The sequence below is a fragment of the Ruditapes philippinarum genome, unplaced genomic scaffold (assembly GCF_026571515.1).
Source record: "Ruditapes philippinarum isolate M1 unplaced genomic scaffold, ASM2657151v2 ctg2757_1_1_1_1, whole genome shotgun sequence".
Classification (NCBI taxonomy): Eukaryota; Metazoa; Mollusca; class Bivalvia; order Venerida; family Veneridae; genus Ruditapes; species Ruditapes philippinarum.
The window spans coordinates 94,048-116,289 of record NW_026865709.1 but is presented as its reverse complement, the minus strand read 5'-3'; the positions used below and the strand labels follow the sequence as shown (position 1 = coordinate 116,289).

Sequence of the window (22,242 nt, the reverse complement as noted above, 5' to 3'; positions counted from 1 at the left end):
ATAAACAGATGAAGCGTTATGGTTCACTTTGTTTATGAAACATATTTTATGATTTCATTGTTAACATAAATATGATGTCATAGTAACAATGAACGGGATATGTAATATTTAGCTTGCATTTTGGTCTTAATAGTTTAATGTTACAAACTCTAAACTGCCAACAAATATGTATTTTATTTTTCCATGAATGACTTAACCTTTTACCCCATGAGCATATTGCGAAAACTGGCCGTTTTCTTTGAAAAGCCTCCTGTAACAAGTTCAAACTGCCATGAGACTATGAAAAATGCTTCAATACTGATGAAACTTGGCACAAATATTGACTAGACCATAGCCTCTGTAAAAGCGTGCTCAATCGTAAATTTCCTGTTACCATGGCAACGGGGGGACGTCTCAAAATTGCCAAAAATCACCATTTTGCATTGTTTTTTTCCATCAAAACTGATTTCAAAGTGCTGCAACTTCTTAATGAATTGAGATAGAGTAAAATGCTTTTCAGCGTCGGTTACTAATTACCCTATGATCAACCTAATGCCATATTCAGCCTCTCACATGTCCAAAATTTTCTTGGCGATCAGAGGGACTCCGCAAAAGCCGTCCAAACACGCTTATATAAGGGAAAAGGTTAAACATGAGATTACCATATCACTAAACAAGTAAAAATTGAAAAGAAAACCAGACAATTTTTGATACCAGGTATTAAAGACGCCACCCATGTTTGTTTAACAGGACTTTAAATCATCAAAGCCTATAAATCAAAGCAAACAATCATTAAATCATGTGCACATATAATTTTAGCCAGGGTTGCACTCATTGTTTCTTTAGGTATTAAATTCAACAGATACCTTTTACAATGTTACTTTTATTGAAAATAACATTCGTACTTGAAATTTGCAACACACTAAATACCGTATTCTGGTATATATACCGGGTAAGGCGATTGAATGATTAAATGTTAAATCTTGCCTTTTCACATAGGGTTATGGTTGAACTTTAGAAAGTCTAATTCATCTTTTAACACTATTTTTTTTATAATTAATTAAAATGTAAGATTCGGCGAGAATAAAAAAGATATATGTATATTTTGTGATCATGATTTCTGCAAGCGTCTTGAAGTTTTTCTCCAGTCCTGTTTTGAGTTTAATCCATTTTTAAGTATGTTGCCTACATAGTTTTACAATATTGATGCGTACTGTATAAATTTAATGAACCCGGGATTCTGAGCAATGTATAATCTGTAGAACCGAGTTATTTCATTTTGATATAATAATGCTGTACAAATAGAGTTCATAAGGCGATCATTTTGTAAATAAAGTGTACATGTATACATATCTTAAGGGAAAGGAATATTTGACAATACATTAGCCATCATTTTTTTATGAAAAAGTTCTTAAGCTTCATAAACTAGTATGACAGGTGTAGCTTTGAGTACATCATATTGAATGTGAAAATACCATTTCAAACGGTTAACATAAAGACACGTTTCCACGCAGTATTAATGATTTAATTGACAAATCAGATGGCCGGGAGTATATAAAGGTGGGCGATATTCAAATTTAAGAAAAATATTAAAAGGATGAAAATGCATTTATCCCCTTTAAATAAATATGTAAATAGAATTAATTATGTTCTACACAAATGTTTATGGGTTAAAAATATTTAAATGGACACAAATTTATCCCTAAAAGCATAAAAATGTTCTAAAAAGATTATTTGTTGCGTAAAAGAAATAAGTATTATCTAAAAGAATTTTTTACCTGGACAATAAATTGCATTATGGGACATTTTTGAGACTTTTAACAGTAGTTTAGATTAGTTAATTTAAAAGTAGACCCAATATTTCTGCACGAAAACGTTTTTTTTTGCGTTATTATTTATGTGTTCCCATACATTTTGGTTCTTTAAAATATCATTCAACAGTGTCATTCTGTATGGGATCAACCATTTTGTCATTTTGAAATCAATATCCGGCGATCCAGCATTCAAATACACTATGCAGGTCAACATCTGTTGACACATCGGGGGGGGGGGGGGGTATTTGTTCATGTCGATCTTCCCCAAGTCCTGTGGGTGGTACGTGTCACGTGGTTGTAACCGGAGGAGACGACCCTTTGTAGCACTACAACCCTAGCTAGTAAGTCACGACAAGTCAACAAATTATCACTTATACTTTGCTTAAACCAAAACTGCTGTTTCAAGTCTAGAAGATGTACACATATAACTGTACATCAATATTTCAGTTCAATTGTAGCTAACTTTGCATATAATTGAGATTATTAGTGTTATACACAAAACCATTGCCACCATTATGATTTATGAAATGTTATTATACTTTCATAATAAATACCTCGTACAAGGGAAATAAGCGTACAAATTATGATGAGCAACTATTAAAATGATTTGTCTACCTTCATTCTCATACTTACATGACATTCCCCATTTAATGTAATTTCAATTTTATTTTATTTAATTTCAATTTAAACCAAATATCGCTTTCTTGTAGTTATTTTTCAATCCCGGTTTAATCTTATCAACTGATTTTATGAAGATATTATATCTGAACACTTTTTTTGATATTTTTCTAAGGGCCCGTCTACACCTATCCAAGTCTTGAATGCAAGTATCATATTCTCTTGTATTGGATAGTGTAGACACCCTACTTGAATGAGTTTTAAAGAGAAATTATGTGACATCCAAGAAGATGATTCCTTGCAAGAAATTTAGAACACGTTCTATTTTTCTACAAGTTTTTGGCTGTCAAGACACTGATAACACCAGTTTGACACAAAACATGTGCCCGAAGGTTTGATAGTGCTGTTATTTTTTTATTATTTTCTGACTTTTTGTTGTTGATTCAGTGTACATGCCCTTTGAATTTCAGTAAATGATGACAATGTCTTGGTCAAAGGAACAAATCAATACGCTGATACACAGAAGAGCAAAAAAAATAAATAAATAAAAAAAAATTAAAAAATAAATACATTGTAAAAAATAAAAAAGAGCTCATTTTCAAGTAGAGTCAAAATGGATTTAAAATGATCTTGTTCATTTAGTGAATAATTTTCATCAAATAAAGAATTTGCATCAAAATAAATTTTTGTCACATTTTTTCAATTTTAAAAAAGAATGAACGCATTCTGTTTTAGCTAAATGCATCATTTTCCCGCTTTTTTCACATATTTTACAGAAACATGATAGTCTTGCAAAGACAAAGGTATAAATCCTGGGCTATCTTAATGAGACATTTCAGTAAAAATTGTGCCTGAAAAAATGTTGAAAGGGCCATTTATTTAGCTTATCTAAATGCGACATGTAAGAAACTTGAATAGGTGTAGACACGGCCTAAAACACGCCGCAATAACACAGTACAATAAATATTTTATCAGCGGAAAATATTTACACTTGAGTTTAACTGACATAAAGGTCAACAAAGTGAGGTAGTATATTCCTTCTTTATCACGGAAAAGAGTAGCGGAAATTATTGATCGCATTACGAAACAAAAAAAAACACTTTTAGTCACGCTTTTACATATATATCATTGAAAAACTTGTTTAAGCGTTTCGTTGTAATCTACGCATCAAATAAAATTGAAAAGAGAAAAAACAAAGATCACCTACCTTTAAAAAGTTTCTTTCGTAATCACTGCGGTAATTCCTTCATATATACATAGTTAAAGTAATTCACAACTGTACAATATATAGTTATGACAATACACAACAGTATGATAAATAGTTATGGTATCACACGGCAGTAGGATATATAGTTATGGTAATACATGGCAGTAGGATATATAGTTATGGTAATACATGGCAGTAGGATATATAGTTATGGTAATACATGGCAGTAGGATATATAGTTATGGTAATACATGGCAGTAGGATAATACACGGCAGTAGGATAATACACGGCAGTAGGATATATAGTTATGGTAATACATGGCAGTAGGATATATAGTTATGGTAATACATGGCAGTAGGATACATAGTTATGGTAAGACATGGCAGTAGGATATATAGTTATGGTAATACATGGCAGTAGGATAATACACGGCAGTAGGATATATAGTTATGGTAATACATGGCAGTAGGATATATAGTTATGGTAATACACGACAATAGGATATATAGTTATGGTTACACATGGCAGTAGGATATATAGTTATGGTAATACACGGTAGTACTATATATTGGTATGGCTATACTCAAAAATTCAATATATACTTATGGTTATACACGGCAGTACGTTATACAGTTTTGAAAATACACGGCAGTACGATATATAGTTATGCTAATACACGGCAGAACGATATATAGTTACGGCTATACACAACAGTACAATATAGAGTTATGGTAATAAATGGCAGTACGATATAAAGTAATGGTATTACACGGCAGTACGATATACAGTTATGGTAATACACGGCAGTACGATATATATTTATGGCTATACACAACAGTACAATATAGAGTTATGGTAATAAATGGCAGTACGATATACAGTTATGGTAATACACGGCAGTACGATATATATTTATGGCTATACACAACAGTACAATATAGAGTTATGGTAATAAATGGCAGTACGATATATAGTAATGGTATTACACCGCAGAACGATATACAGTTATGGTAATACACGGCAGTACGATATATATTTATGGCTATACACAACAGTACAATAATTATAGAGTTATGGTAATAAATGACAGTACGATATATAGTAATGGTATTACATGGCAGTACGATATACAGTTATGGTAATACACGGCAGTACGATATATATCTATGGCTATACACAACAGTACAATATATAGTTATGATAATATACGGCAGTACGATTAATAGTTATGGTTTTACACGGCGGTACGATATAAAGTTATGATAATACACGGTAGTACGATATATATTGTTATTGTAATACACGGGATCGCGATATAGAGTTATGGCAAAACACGACAGGACGATATATTGTTATGGTTATACACGACATTTCGATAAAAACTTATGGTTATTCACGGCAGTACGATATATAGTTATGGTAATATACGGATGTATTATATAAAGTTATGGTTATCCATGGCAGTATAATATATATTTATGATAATACATGGCCATATGATATATAGTTAATATAATACACGACAGTTCGATATAAAGTTATATGGTAACACACTGCAGTTCGATATATTGTTATTGTAATACACGGCAGTACAATATACAGTAATGGCTATACACAACAGTTCAATATATAGTGATGGTTATACACGACAGTACGATAAATAGTTATATTAATTAAGCAGTACGATATATAGTTATGATAATATACGGCAATACGATATATATAGTTATGGTAATACATGGCAGTACGATATTTAATTATACATGTCAGAATGATTGACATTGACTCTTCCCGTTCTTAATAAACTTTGATTCTCATTCACCAGAAACGATAACATTTGCTGTCATTTATTTTTCTGTTTTTTATGTGCATATATATGAATTGAAAAAAAATATTTAACTCTTTTATCAACAAACATATCTGCGGATATTTCATGGATTTATTGTTTTTTTGTTTTTGTTCTTTTGAATATTTGTCGAAATACATACTATATAAATAACACGTGGGTTTGTGGGTAACAGTAAATATATCATCTCGAGAAAAATACTGTAAACAGTATTTTTACGAGGGATGATAATTTTACTGTTACCCGCAAACCTATGTGTTATTTATTTTATTACCCCGAACAAATACTGTGATGATCTGAATTTTTAAACTAAATCTAACTGTAACAAAAATAAACCAAGAGTAGCAATAACTAATCTGTCCTTACCTTGTAAGTTTTAAGTATACTGTAGGCCTAATTGAGAAGATGTTTTTCTATTATTCTTTAAGCAAGTGATGATACCTACCAGTCATAAACATACAATAAAAAAAAATTAAAACACTAACCCATTTGTAAGGTTATGATCTGTGAAATCTGAACGCTCTGCATCCAGAATATTCTTCGCATGGTTTTTGACAAAGTGCGTTTACAAAATAACGATGATATCATACAGATGTCTGTCCACCAACTGTATCTGTAACGTTTCACTGGTTAAAATTGTTAAATAATCCTTTGTTGCATGCTTTAATCGCCTGCATGTTCCAGTTTGACAAAAAATTATTCACATTGCAATAACTTCCGTTGAAAACTTATGTTTACTTTTTGACTATTCAACAAAAAGATATTTTATACTCGAAAAGAACGCTAGGGTGCAAAGAACTAAATTTTATGAGAGTAATAGTTACTTTAGCGATGCCCTAGGCTGTATCGTCGAAAATAAGAATGAATCGAGAGAAAAGTGGCGGCCATTTTATTTCATTTTATTTAGAAAATAGACCACCTGACCAGATTTTATGCTGTTTAAAATACTGTTACCTATGTAACAGTACAAAATTCTTTGTCACGTGGTACACTTGCTTTAACAGTAATAATAACTCCCAGAGGCTTTTGGGAAATTAACATTACGTGAGTGGGTAATAATAAAAAATATCATCATAAGATATATGGACAGATTATATTGGGTAAATGATACATTTATTGTTACCTGTGTAGTACATATATCAGAGCTTGTAGTACACATATCAGAGCTTTTCAAAATATTTCAATTGTTTATATTTAATGTTAACCTTTTGAATATGATATAAAATCAATATCACTCACTGTATGTCACTAACTATAAGCAATATAACGCAGTCGAGTCTTTCTCGTCTTATGCATAATTTTTGTCTGATTTCATAAATTTGCATAAAAGTAGGTTTTACGTTTTGTTCTCTATGACATTGTATATAATTTCACTGAAATAGTTAACAGATGACTATAAAAATGAATTATTCTTTGTTTGCAAATCCACTAAATGAACTACGTCATATGTCATATTTGTTAACTTGCTTTTGTGTTCCAATGCTTCACTGACTTATCACTCAGATATATATCATATTCACTCAACATAAATATAACATATAACTGGTTTTATTGAAACGTCACGGGAACGTCATAAATGTAGAATCATTTGGCGCCATTATTGATATTGTCTGATATGGAACGCCATAGCTGCCTCGTGTTTTATTTTACATTTTTTTTTATCTTTCTCAGAAAGCGTCTTATTATGTCAAATATAAGCATTGTAATTTGTCGACTTGGTCTAAACATTGCCTTATTACATCTAACAGTAGTCTTATCTCTTTAAAATGTGATGTTGACTTGTGTTAACATTGTTTAATTATTTCAAACAGTAGTGTTATCATGTCAAAAATGTCGTTTTGGCTTGTCTGAAATGTGTCATATTATGTCAACTAGTCGCGCTATTTGGTCAAATTGTGGAGCTGTTTTTTCAAAAGACTGTCTGATCATTTGAAACAGTAGTGTTCTCTTGTCGAAATTTGGTGTTGACTTGTAAAAGCACAGCTTTATTTTATCAAACTGCCATGTTATTTTGTCAAAATACGGTGTTTAAATGCCTAAACATTGTCTTATTGTGTCAAACAACTGTGTTAATTTGCCAACGTACACTACTGAATTGTCTTTTTATATCAAATATTCGAATTATCTTGCCGAAATGGGGTGTTGACTGGGCTAAATCATGCATTATTATGATAAACTGTATGCTATGTTGTCAAAAAGCAGTTTTGACTGGTTAAAACTCAGTCTTATAAAGTCAAAAAATTGCTGTATCTTGTCGAAATGTGGTAATGACTTGTCTAAACTCTTTCTTATAATGTAAAACAGAAGTGTTATATTGTCGAAATTTGACGTTTTCTTGTAAAACACAGAAACAGTCTTATTATGTCTGATAATTGTGTAAATTTCTTCAAATTTAGTTCTGTCTTGAGAAAGCGCTGTCTGATTTTCCTTAACTGTCCCGTTATCGTTTTTGCTCTATCTTTTATCGCTCCGCGCGGGCTCTGGTCACGTGATACTAAATTTTGACAACATCGCATCTGGACAGGATAACACGATTAATCTGACATAATGAGACGGGATTTAGACATGTTAACGTCATAAACTGGCAAGTCAACATAATGATACTGTGTTTCCACAAGTAAACACCACCTTTGAAAAGGAAAAAAAGATACTTCGCCATAAAAGGACAATGTTTAGTAACAATAACACCGAACCTTGACAAAATAAAATCACACTTTGACAAAAAGATAGTAATTTTAAACAAGTCATCACCACGTTTCGACAAGATGATATGACTATTTGACATAATAAGATGGAGATAGACAAGTTGAATCTGCATTTGGACATAATAGCATGACAGTTAGACAAATTAAAATAGCGTTTTAACAGTTCATAACCATAATTGGTAAAGATACCACCATTATTTCACATAATAAGACGGTGTTTAGGCCGGTTAACATAAAGTTTGGACAAAATAACATGGCGATCTGAGAAAATAAGGCAGTGTTTAGACATGTCAATACCATCTTTCGACAAGTCAAAAATACTGTTTGACATAATAAAATAACGTTTACACAAACAAACACAATTTATTGGCAAGTCAACATTAGTATTTCAAATAATAAGTATATTTTAACAGGATAACAACAGTTTCAGACAAGACAGCATGATGTTTTGGCACAGTTAGACAGAATAACACCACCTCATACAAAGCAACAAAACATTTTGACAAAACAGGACAGCACTCAGCCTGGTCAATATAACGGTTGAACAAGATATCACTACTAGCCAACATAATAAGACATGAGTTTGACAAGTTGACACCAAGTTCTGACAAGATAACACTACTGTTTCACATAATAAGACACTTTCTAGACAAATTACCACAACGGTTGGACAAGACAGCATGCTATTTTGACATAAAAGACATTCTTTAAGCAAGATAACACCGAATTTGAACACAATGACATCGCAGCCTGACAAAATGTGACGGTGTTTAGACAAGTCAATATCACATTTGGACAAGACAAAACGACAGTATAACATTATACAACAGTGTCATAACATACCAGGATCACATTTGGACAAGATGACACCAACTTCCGACAAGATAACATTACTGTTTCACATGATAAGACAATTTCAAGGCAATTCAACACAACATTTAAACAAGTCTTTGTTCAAACATAATGAAATCTTTATTCGAAAAAATGGCGTGCATGTTATACATATTAAGACTTCCATTCGGCATGTTAACACCAGATTTACACATGATAACATGACGTTTTGAAATAATAAGACAGTGTTTAGACAATTCAGCACTACGTTTTGACAAGATAAAATGAATATTTGACCTAATAAGACTTCGTTACAACAGGTTCCCATAAAATGTTGGCAAGCCAACACTTCTATTATACATAATAAGACGCTTTTAGAGAAAAATAAAACGAAATAAAACAAAATGATGCAGCTATGGCGTTCCATAGTCTGACTTACTAGTTTTTTTATCAATGTGCAAGAAAAATGCCATTACGAAATTTGCGTTGTGGAAAATAGTTTAAAATTTGCTGCTAACTTGTTTACTATATTTATGCTATATTCACTACAAACAAACAAATAATATAGTATAACAAACAGAAGGAAATTTCTACCTTATCAGTACGGAATGCCGTTAGGGCCATCGCCTATGAATGTGTTGAATTTAAACGCGATAGTCGATAGTACGATTGTGAAAACGCGAAATCACGAAACTACGATGAAAACGCGAAAGTACGATGATGAAAACGCGATAGTACGATGGTGAAAACGCGATAGTACGATGATGAAAACGCGATAGTACGATGATGAAAACGCGATAGTACGATGATGAAAACGCGATAGTACGATGATGAAAACGCGATAGTACGATGATGAAAACGCGATAGTACGATGATGAAAACGCGATAGTACGATGATGAAAACGCGAAAGTACGATGGTGTAAACGCGAAAGTACAATGATGAAAACGCGATAGTACGATGATGAAAACGCGATAGTACGATGATGAAAACACGAGAGTACGATGTTGAAAACGCGATAGTACGATGATGAAAACACGACAGTACGATGATGAAAACGCGATAGTACGATGATGAAAACGCGATAGTTCGATGATGAAAACGTGATAGTACGATGATGAAAACGCGTTAGTACGATGATGAAAAAACGCCAGTACGATGTTGAAAACGCGATAGTACGATGATGAAAACACGACAGTACGATGATGAAAAAGCGATAGTACGATGGTGAAAATACGATAGTACGATGATGAAAACGCGAAATCATGATATTGCAATGGTGAAAACGCGAAAGTACGATGATTAAAAAACACGATAGTTTATCGTATTATCATCATCGTACTGTCGTATTATCGCGTTTTCGTTATCGTTCTGTCGTGTTTTCATCATCGTACTGTCGCGTTTTCACCATCGTAGTTTCGTGATTTTGCGTTTTCATCATCGTACTGTCGAGTATCGAGTTTCAGATCAAACAATTCATAGGCGATGGCCCTAACGGCATTCAGTATATCAGCACTGTTGTACTTTGAAGTATTAAACATTTAAATAATGTTTTATTAGATATAGGATAATATGCTGCTGATATTAAAACTATTTCCGCATTCCAATTAAAACACTTGTAGTATATTTTGGTCAAATTTCCTACATCATCATCTTACTAACCTTTTATTGTAAAAAGATTTAAAATTAATATTAAGATATACAATTGATCTTTCCTTTAAGTTTAGTTGATCAACTTAATATTTTTTTACAAAATACCTTCTGTACGCAAATTTCTCATCCTTAAATTTAATTGTAAAATATAATAATCAAGTTTCTAATACAAAAATAAATCACATTTTTCTCTTTTTTGACATTAGAATTTGAAAATACTCTCTTACATTTTGTGTACTGGCAGATTTTGAATAAAATAGCCCTGTAAGACACCAGGGAAAATACGGAAGATATGTTTCACTGCAGTCAATAATTCATTTTCACAGGGAAAATGAAAATACGAATTTTATTTCATTAATAGTTCTCAATATTTCATTTATAAGTATATAAATGATAATTGGTTATTATTTAAACATGTGTAGGTATCATTTAAAACACTTAAATCTCTGTGAAGTTGACTTGTTGAATACGATCTGGCTTAAGTTAATACGGTATAAAAAGTTCAATGTCTTGGTTGCACAATCAATGTAATTTCCGTTAAAGTTCAATGCGTTTGTTGTTAAAATTTAAACTCTGATTGTCTGTCGCTATCCTTAGATAGTTTTATAGATACACACGTGTGTATTTACCTCAAATTATCGGTTATTTTAAAAGCTAAAAATAAGAAAAAACCTATATAGCATGAACCGTCTCTTTGAAATTCTGTACGTTCAAATACATTTTATTCAATAAATATTCAAGTGTGCACATGAAGATCGATTGATCGAAGTTTGATTAATACAAATGTTCTCAAATCTATACATGTACATTAAAAATAAAAACGAATAAAAGACATGACACGAAGGACTCTTCAAATAATTAACTCGTTAAAACTGTTTAACATTGTTTGCATTTACTTGCTTGTTGGAAATCGTTAATAAAATATTACTAGGTATGTAAAAATTATATTACGTAAATATATATAACGTATATAAAGATTAATATTTGATAAAAGAATAGATTCTTTAATATGAAGATTATCGGAAAAATAAAATATACATTGTATATTTTTATGTGTTTGGTCTCTATTCTTTATTTGACTTCGTTTCGTGGGATAAAATTGAAAAAGAAATTTTGTTTTTAAACTCATAAACTTTACTTTGCATGATTGTTAAGTTATTGGTTTTTGTATCATGTTTGGCTATGGAAAATGACAAAGTTTATAATTGAATAATTTTAGCAAGATTTTATAAAATGTCGGGGACTAAAAACGACACAGTGACCGGAGATGATAAAATTGAGACTCAAAGTGATTCGCCAGATGCAACGGAACACTTAAGAGTTAAGCTGGCAAACATCAATAACGAACTTCAAGATACAATGAAAATATGTGAGAACTACAAAGAAGATAAGAAGGTACATATCAAGATAATTTCTAAAGTCATTGCATTTCCTTCGATGAAGGTATGACCCCCTAATCGTCACTATAAGTAACTGTAAAATTGACAACAAAGGTCAGTTATATGCCTCAAAGGACATCTAGGGTTAAGGTTAAACAAAATTTACTGTACGATTTACGAGATATAGACATTGTTTACTGAACTAGCTTGGCTATTAGAAGGTTCCTATTTCAGAAATAAGGAAACTCTAAATAATTTATAAAGTCATCATCATAAAAAATGTTTTCCCTCTGATAATTGTTGAAAAAAAAAACATTTACCTTATAACTCACATAAGAAAATGATTGTTTCTTTTTATAATATATACCCTATCCCACCAATGTTAAACACTTGTTTTACCATTTTCCTACTTAGAGAGCCTTTTTCAAAATATCCTTGATATTTACCAAAAAGGGGACTGTTTTCAAAGTTTGCCTAAATTTGCATTTGTATGTTGGCTGGACTTGTCAAATATTATTCATTGTATAAATTCACAGTGTACTGTTGATTTCATTAGACTTTGAAATTGTCAGGTACCATATTTTTTGTTATTTAATTTAGCAGTTAAGCCAATTAATACCTATAATAATTGCATTCTATATAATTAGAACTAAACATTTTCCAAGAGGGGTCTGAGAGATACATAAATAATGCTAAAAGAAGAAAGGAAAAAATTAAGCTTGACCCTTCTGGAGTTTTAATCCACGCCTTCAGATTAAATACAGCTTTTCAGTTATTCTAGCCTATTTGAATACTTTTTAAAGAGAAGGAAATGCATGGGGGTCATACCTTAATATCAGTCTGACCATAAAAGAGTTATATGATAGTAAGGCGAGTTTTAAACGTTTTAATTATGTTATCTACGTGTTAAGACATGTTTATATAAAAATTGAAAATGATGAGCTTCATTGTATCTGACAAAAACATACATTATGTATTATGTCTTGAATTTAGTTCGCTGGTATGACAAATGCTTTTCAAATATCAAAATATGTTTTACAGACAGTAGGTTTATAAATGTTTTTACCACGGAAACTTCATTTAATCAGCTGTATGTCAGCAAAAATGCAAAACAACATTTTATAGTAACGTTTAAATTTGACAGATTAAGAGATAGTTATAATACGGTAATTACATAGATCTACATCTGAATAGATTGCAGAAAAAGCAAAATATGAATTAGAAGAATCAAGAAAGAAGGTAACAGACCTGGAAAGACGCTTAGCTGACTCAGAATCTACTTGTAAGCGGTATCGCAATGAAAGGAATAATTTAAGACGGGACGTTGCAAGACTAATTGATGACAGAAAACAAATGATATCATACGAACAAGATGTTCAAAAACTTCAAAGGGACATTGAAATGCTAAAGAATAAATACGACTGTGACATCCGGGAATGGAAAAATAAGTTGTCAGATACTGAAAAAAGATATGATGAGATTATTAAGGAACAAAAGCTTAAAGTTCAGACCGCAGAACAAGAAGTACAAAAAATAGCAAAAGAACTAGATTTAAACAGTTGTGACCAAAGAAAAGATAATCAAACAGAGACTGTGTCAGGAGAATTATGCACAGAAAATAAAGATCAAAGCAACGTACCTGAGCTTACAGGAGATCTTATACCGTCGGGTAGCATCAATGTTAAAAGCGAAATGAGTAAATTAGATAACACGGCAATAAATGAAAGTAACAGTACATTTGATGAACTAACGGGCAAAATTGATGCAGACGGACTAGAGGGTCATCATTCATTTAACGATGATAAAGGAAATAGTGCACATTATACAGATGATCAGGGAAATTATGATGATTATGATGGGGAGGATACAAGGAATTTTAAAATAAAACGCCATAAAACTATTAAAGAATACCACACTGTACAATCAGGAGAACCATTTGATGAACATGACGATAAAGCAAAACACACGAACGATGATCGTGCTGGTGAATCTGACGCAGACCTTGAAGATGCGAAAGTAATGTGAGTTCTTTTTTTCGAATTACACGAAAAACAAGAAAGGTTTATGTTTGAGTTATGTAATATGTTAAAAGATTTCCCTTATGATTTTGAATGAATATTATTAAGGGACATATAAACAACAGCAGCTTGTATGTTAATAGATGTAAAAAGCTCTGTATTTAAATAACAACTGTATGTATCCCTCTTTTAGAAGCAGACCTACAGGAAAAACTGAAGATGACGTTGAGTCTGCAAGAAATGTTTGCGAAACAGAATTACCGTTCAATCTGGCAGATAGATACCAGCAACTGTACAACAATCAATGGCACAATATTTATGAGAGGATTAAACACGATTTTGACAGCGATATTGAAACAGTAGCAGCGTTGTTGGAGATACTTCTGGTAAACATGTGTTGACAATATATAATTTGTAAATAGTTGTGATATTTAAATAACGTTAGTAATAGTTATGTATTGGTACAGTTTTTTCATTAAAACGAAAAGGGTATGTTATTAAAAAGAAATGTTAAACATTTACATAATAGATATTACAATGTATGTGACGACAAAGCTTCGCCATTGTATTGGAATCTTCGGGTATATTACCATTGTCATCTGATCGATTCACATATAAACTTACATACTGCTTTTTTCTGCTTTATCAATTGCCAGGATATAATGGACTTCTGCAAGAGGAACGCAAATGACCAAATAAAAGATATTTTCAAGATCTTGACATTTTCTTCTGAACATGTAAGTTTACATTGTTTTTTAAAAATCTTCTTTATAAAATTATAGGTAACCGTGTTTTTATTCAATGAAGCATACATATATGCAAAGTAATATGTTCAAGAAAATATTTTATAAACAAAATTTTAAAGGGTTAGAGATGGCAAAAATGTTTAAAAGTATGCCTCAAGAAACATGAGTATGCTTGTGATTATGGTTATATACTAAAGAAAAAAAAGAAACTTCCGTATAGCTCGTACAAAATGTTACCTTTATGATGTAAACACATATGCACATGTAGTAATTTTGAAAACCGAAGAAAAGGGCACATCCGGTCCACGTGGTAGATAGGTGTATATACCATTTTATTGATATAGTCGTAAACCTATTGTAAGATAATCAAATATATTAAGAAATCAGAAATTCCAATGCCAAGAATTTCGGACAATTTACGCTAAAGGGCCACAGACATGCTGGAGACTTGTTGACGATTTACAAAAAAGTAGCGGGCTCTTGAACACATAGCATTGACAAAACATTCTTTTTACTGATAAGTCAAGGTTTGCATTGTGTTAAGATGAAGATGAAGAATGGAAAATCATCAAACAGACTGACATTGATAAGCATGTTCTCTCAATGCGACAGTAAGCATTCCACAAGGCGGTCATGCTACCGATTATTGTCAGATTATCATGTTTGGAATCATTCTTATTCTTATTCAAATCAAACAATCAAACTGATATTTTCTGTCCAATATGTCGAACTGGACAGATTCAGTTGACGTTCGTTTACAGAAAAAAACCCTGAAATTTCAGACAAATGTATTAAATCGTGAAAAATATCTTACATCAGATTTAGCGAAAGGTATAATTTTTGGTTAAGAATATATATCATGTGTCCTGGTCGATAGACAATTAATTAACTAATTTTCATTGCATACACTTATTGCTAGAAAGACGGAGATATCTCAGGAAATGTTACCAAACATTTGAAATACTGCATGAGAGAAGTATCACCAGAAGCAGATACACATCTATTTGAGGTAAATATGATTTTAAACATTTTCATAAATTTGTAACAGATGAAAGGAATAAACATTTACATTCCATTTTTTAAAATATTCGATTGTAGAAAGTGATGTGTAAAAGGAGGTAATACACACAGATAACTTTACGTTATTATTTCATTTCAGCTGTATCCGGCAAGTTTCCGGAAGAAACCAAGACACCCAGCTGATTATGATGTCAAAATTGAACCATTTATAAAAGAATGCTTTGAGTTTTGCTGGCTTCTTGCTGTAAGTGTTCAAAAATACAATGCTATTACAAAGAAATAATCTTCACTGATCAAATATTTATCAGAGAAATGTTTTTAATGATGAGGTCATGAGAAACCCACAATTAACAAATTATTAAATGATTGATGTAAACTATGTCAAATCAATCACTATAATTAATCAAAAATAATCTATCTTTAAGTCTAATACTATGTTTAATATTCACACGCTATCATATTTCTTATATAATCCACAATATAATTTTAAGTATATTGTATTTGATTAAAATAGTAATAAAACCATTAAGTTGCTCGCCTTTTAACGTGTTTAACATGGTTAAAATATTCAAAAAGTAAATTATTTAAAACATTTTTAGATCCAAGATGATCCGTTAGAATTCAGGCCTTTAACACAGGATGGAGATGAATTCGATTTAGACATTTACAACCCTTATAACAATTCTGGACCATATATAAAGTATGTGGTATGGCCTGCTTTGCAATATACCTCAAATGGCTCAATTTTTGCAAAGGGCGTTGCTGAAGCGGATGATAAATGTGTGAGCAGACAACCGGAAAGTCTGAGATTCAACACGGAGATTGACATAGAGCAACATGTTAATACCGACATTGAACCGACCGATCGGGATAGTTCTTATCAAATGTCTGGAAAAAATACATCTGGCTCACATGGAAGAGATAAAGTAGAACGATTCGATCAATACACAAATAACAACATCCCGTTGAGAGATCAACCCAACGAAAGGTCTTTGCTCAACCCGAACGATTCATATCTGAGAGAAAGAAATGATTTCCTTTTAGACAAAAAAGAGCATCCGAGAAGAACAGATAACTGGAGATTGTCCGATACATCTGTATTATATGAAAGAGATGACGACGTCTTACAAAAGGAACTTAACCTCGAAAAGAGAAGTTTAAGTACAGAAACCAAAATAGCAGACAGCTCAAATAGAGTTAGAGTTAGCGTAAAAGATACAATAACATACCAGGCTGGTAAATCTGATATAGAATATGACAGGAAATATGATTTAGATGATGAAAACAGGGATACTCTGTCACATAAAGAGATCATCAGGAGTAAAAATCCTTATATTCAAGAACAATTAGACATCAGCGACAGACACTATTATATCTCGAAGGACAGAATGAAGACACAACCTTTGCATGCGTTTAACATCACTGAAGAGACGAAGACTGCATATCCAATGGCAGTTATTAAAACAAAAGCAACAACAAGAAGAGGAACAACAAATGTTTGGACGCCATCATGTGGATATGAGAGAGATCCTACTCCAGAAGAGATGAGACTTTATTATCGCTATATTGACCACCATGATCATACTGGTGCTAGAGATGTCCTCGGTAACGCAGCATATTTAAGATGTTTACGAAAGGATCATACACAAAACTTTTACGGATGGTAATATAATGTATCTATTAAGATATAGAGGCTAATGTGTCCATTAACTTTACGTCTTATTAATAACAAAGATATTAAAGGGTTTGGGGCAAATTAAGCCTTTACTATCTTACTTTTGAAGAAATGGCAAATTTCTGTTTTATAATATTATAATATGATTGATTTAGAGCATTTCATTTGAAAAAGAAGTGTTGAAAGTCAAATTATTTGTCATAAATGTAGCAGCCATCAACAAAATGCACCCACTCTTCAAACAAAGTATGTAATATCTATAACTTTACTAAATGTCAAAAAGGCAAACGATGGATATAACCAGTAAAAACCGTTTTGGAAACTGTAACAGAACAACAATAAAAAGATTTGAGAAATGGAATTAAAGCAATTAATTACTTTTTCAGGTCCTTAAGAGCTTATTTATCGATATGAAGCATACAACACAACACTGTAATCAAATATTAATTGTTGATTGAAAAAAATTGACAAGCCAATATTTTGACCTTAAATTAATGTATTTATATGTGAAAAAAAAAGCTAATTAATTGCATGTTTTGAAGGATTTTCAATATTTTCGTTATCTGTTTTGTCTTTTTTGTTTTACTCACAATTTTTTGAAATAAATATCTCAAAAATCAAATAAAAAATCTCGCTACACTCTAGTATTTGCTATGCTATAAGCAACATAATACTGGTATCATATAGTGTTAACGCAGATGCAATATTATTGTGTTATAACACATTCTCTGTGAAAAGACTAAACAAACAACAAACCCATTTGCATTATAATACGGGCTTTTCTACAAGGATGTGCACAGAAGAAACAACAACAACTTACATTGTTATATACTTATATTATAGGTTGATAGTAACGTATAAAATCATTTTATTTGATTTATTTGCATCTTTTTGTCATGTCTTGTTTTCAAAACTATAGTCAGAATTAAACTTAATTGAAAATAGAAGTTTATAATTAATAATTCGTTTTTGTGGAGTTTCGTTACACTGAAAATCTTATAAAACTGAAATACAATTTTAATTGTTACGTCTGGCATAAGCATGACTTTAATGAAACACTTGAAATATTTTACCCTACGCAAACAATGTAAAGGAAAACGAAGATAAATGAAGTTTTTGTCATCATCTCATCAATCAATAACGCATGGGACTATTCAATACCAATTATATTTATTGGTTCAGACATTAGTTATTATTGTAATTTTATGTCGTTCTTAGTCCATTTTGAAACACACACGATAATTTACATTTACTACCTAGGTAAATCAATGTGGTTTTTACTAAATTAAAAATATTGTTTACAGTATTTGTCTCCCGAAGATATCATATTCATTGAAACACGATAGGTTTAACATATTGTATTCAGGGGAGACGATCAACGTTGAGAAAAGATAAATAGTTTCCAAAATTTATTTGTAATTTATCATTAGATTATATTTCCGAGATCAATGGTCATGTTGAAATGTTCCCTCGCCCAAGGATCCCCTAGATAAGAAATCCGATGCCCCCTATTTAAGCCCCATTTACACTGTCCTGGTTTGGCGTCCCGGTTTGCCACGGTTTAGTCCACCGGTATCACCGTGCTTAACCGGCGTAGGACCGTAGCGATTCCGTGAAGTACCGGGACAAACCTTGGTTAACCGGGACAAACCGGGAGATCGCCACGGTTGTATTAAAATGTTGGAAACAACCGGGGCTCACCGGCACTCACCGGGGAGGAAACACAGAACAGTGTTGTATCGGTTTGGTACCAGGAACCACCGTATCTATACCGCATCCGTACCATGACAAACCGTAGTAAACCGGGATGCGTGTTAATCAATGTCAAAACACGGCAGAGCCCCGGTGATGACACGATGTTGCCAAGATAAAACAGGTAGAGCTACGGTAGAGCCAGGGTACATTGCGGTTATTGGTAATGTCCCGGATATTGCCGGCAATTCACGGTTATACAACGGTGATAGACGGTGGTGTCACGGCCTCGTGCCGATAACAGGCAATTTAAAGAACAGGTATATATACACTTGAAGCGCTTCTTTGGATCATTCTGTTAAACGAAGACGAAGAAGGGTCATTCTCTTCAATTTATTCTGAGGCGAGCTTTCCTTACTGTCCTTCCCTGAGTCGTTTCCAAAGGTATCTCAACTTCTGTAGGCGTTGTATTGTAAGCTCAGTTTCCCAACTTTTCCCCCTATCCTTTGGGTGGCATATCTGCTGTATTTTTATCAAATGATTGATGTCAACGTGGCCAAGCAGTTTTATTCTCATAAACTTGAATCGGGAAGCATCGGCGAATTACCGGGGCGTCACCGGGACCGTACCGGCATCACCCGTAGCTTAATTGTGGTGAAATCGGCGATGGCCGGGTTGGACTGTGATGAAACCGTGTCTAGTCGGGTCTCCACCGGGATTAACCGAGAATACACCGGGTTAGCATCGGCCCTAACGGTATATGTACGGTGCTATATCGTGTACTCAACCGGGCATACATCTGGGCTCTGTCGGGATATGTAAACGCAATTTGATTTTTCACCACGGAACACCACGGTTCACCGGTTAAAGACACCGTAGCGATACTGTGGCCATTACCGGGACAGTGGAGCTTTAGAAAAATAAAAAAAAATGAAATACTTTTAAAGATTGATAAAACTTAGAAAAGATAAAGAAATCTATACATATAACAACAGACAGGATATGCATTGTCTCGAAAATTTTAAATAAGGTAACTGTGAATGTTATTAATATGAAATTAATATTCTTTTAAATTAAAGCAGCACACCTCTTGATTCATGCTTATTTGCATGAAAATTTTATAAATGTATTTAACCGAAAAATATAGTGAAGCGAACAAATATATTATTTCCATATTGCAAACAATGCTTATATTTCACGTAAAGTACAAAAAGGGTCAAAATAAACAAAATAGCCGTTACTGCTGTAGAAATATAGAGATAAATATTGCAAAAATCAGTCATTAATCGCACATAACTTGATTATTAATTATAACCTGAATCTTAAGTCTTTTTACATTTCTTAGTACCTTTTCTCAAGATTTGTTTTCATGAAATATTTAAGCTTGAAGTCATGCTGACGTAATGGTCATTTCTAAGTTATCAAAGTAATATTTCACGGTGTATAGCTAAAAAAAGACACCCAATAATGTTCGTGCCACCACTATTTTTGACCACGGCCTAACTAAAGCCATGGTTTAAACAATTATTTAATGACCTTTTTGTGTTTATATGACCATTTACCTGTAAACATACCTTATCAAGTTATATGTATGAGCTAGTTTTCATTTTTTTTCATTTTTATTATTATTTCTTTTACTGAAGCCTTACTTTATCGTTTGTACAAAGCATTTTATTCATACAGTACGACTGTTATGTATTTAGTTACATTATTTTAATTTATAAACTTTAATATTTCCATTTTAAGGCCTATCGAATACAACTATGTAAAAATTGGTATAAACCATATTTTAGAAAAAATATTTCTTGTTCATCAAAAGGGCAATAATAACACAATTAATGTTGAAATCTTACAAACTTATTTACAGATTTAAGTGTATAAAGAAATCATTAAATGTTACATGAATAATTCAACCGTTAAGTTACATATAACACACAGATGACCGGATAGACTGACAGACAGAAGTTTGGACAAATAATGCCTTTCAATTCCCATTCGTTATTTTTTCTACACAAACGTTGTCCGTTGGTAAAAGTTTAAGGATATTTACGCGTCGAAACATTGTCCGTTTCTCATTAAAGAGGACGGTTGTTACTGACGACCCAGTTTGATTTTAAATCCAACATTCAATAAAAACATGATTAAGGGACATTATGTTATTATTAGCAATGTTAAACATTGACTTCGGCACGCAAAAAAAACAACAACAAAAGAAATAAACGATAAATAACACGCTTTAAGAAAAGTGTAATGAAAGTGTCCGATGAAACAACAGCAATTGCTTTCCTCTTTATCGTTTCCTGATGCAGAAAATCTCAGTATAATTCAAAATATTTTGATAACTAAGCAAGAGAAGGTCTGTAGCATTTTTCTTTTTATTCAAATACTAACTTCTTTTTATTCGAAATAACATCTGTTATCATCTTTTGTGTTATCTGTCTCTACTATCGAGAATGAACGAAGGATGTCCGTTGCGGGAACGAACTTATTTATTGTTTTAAAAAGGATTGTCTCCCCTAGACTATACTAATTATATCGCTTAGTTTATATGTCGCTTCGTGAAGTTTACATTCAGTAAATAGCTAAAATTTTATAATGTAAATGATCTGATCAAAGTAAAATAGAGACGATTATCTTAATTACAAAATATCCCTATTTTGTGGTATCGATGATTAAAATGTTAATGTCGCAATAACAATTATCTTATTTTCAAGATTTCAGTATTTCAATACATTTAGATATTCTTGATAAACAGGTTTAAATCGGTTCCCTTAAAATATTTATAAAACACGGAGCAATATTTTACATCAATATATTTTCATACTTGTTTCAATCCATTAACCACAGTGAAAACACAAACAACGTATCGTGGAAAAAACACCGACTAACTGTGGAATTCTAATTCATGTACCAACTATAGACATGATAAATTTTTAATTAGTATAAAATCGAAATTCATCATTATTTTCTTTTCACTGACTCTCAATAACAATAATTCGCTTAACGCAAAACACGTCAAAATTCCTCCTTAATCTAAATGATTATTGTAACTCACTTTA

At 32.0% G+C, this 22,242-nt stretch overlaps 1 protein-coding gene across 1 annotated transcript; it reads left to right on the top strand.

Annotated features, from left to right (window-relative positions):
* The first annotated feature begins 11,456 nt into the window (after window positions 1–11,456).
* LOC132730049 (uncharacterized) lies at window positions 11,457–18,427 on the top strand. The gene is made up of 8 exons (XM_060715897.1): window positions 11,457–11,584; window positions 11,873–12,048; window positions 13,227–14,053; window positions 14,244–14,436; window positions 14,707–14,787; window positions 15,716–15,805; window positions 15,956–16,060; window positions 16,416–18,427. The coding sequence occupies exons 2-8, from the start codon at window positions 11,887–11,889 to the stop codon at window positions 17,481–17,483; spliced, it is 2,526 nt and encodes an 841-aa protein (XP_060571880.1). The 5' UTR covers window positions 11,457–11,584; window positions 11,873–11,886; the 3' UTR covers window positions 17,484–18,427.
* Window positions 18,428–22,242: the final 3,815 nt, after the last annotated feature.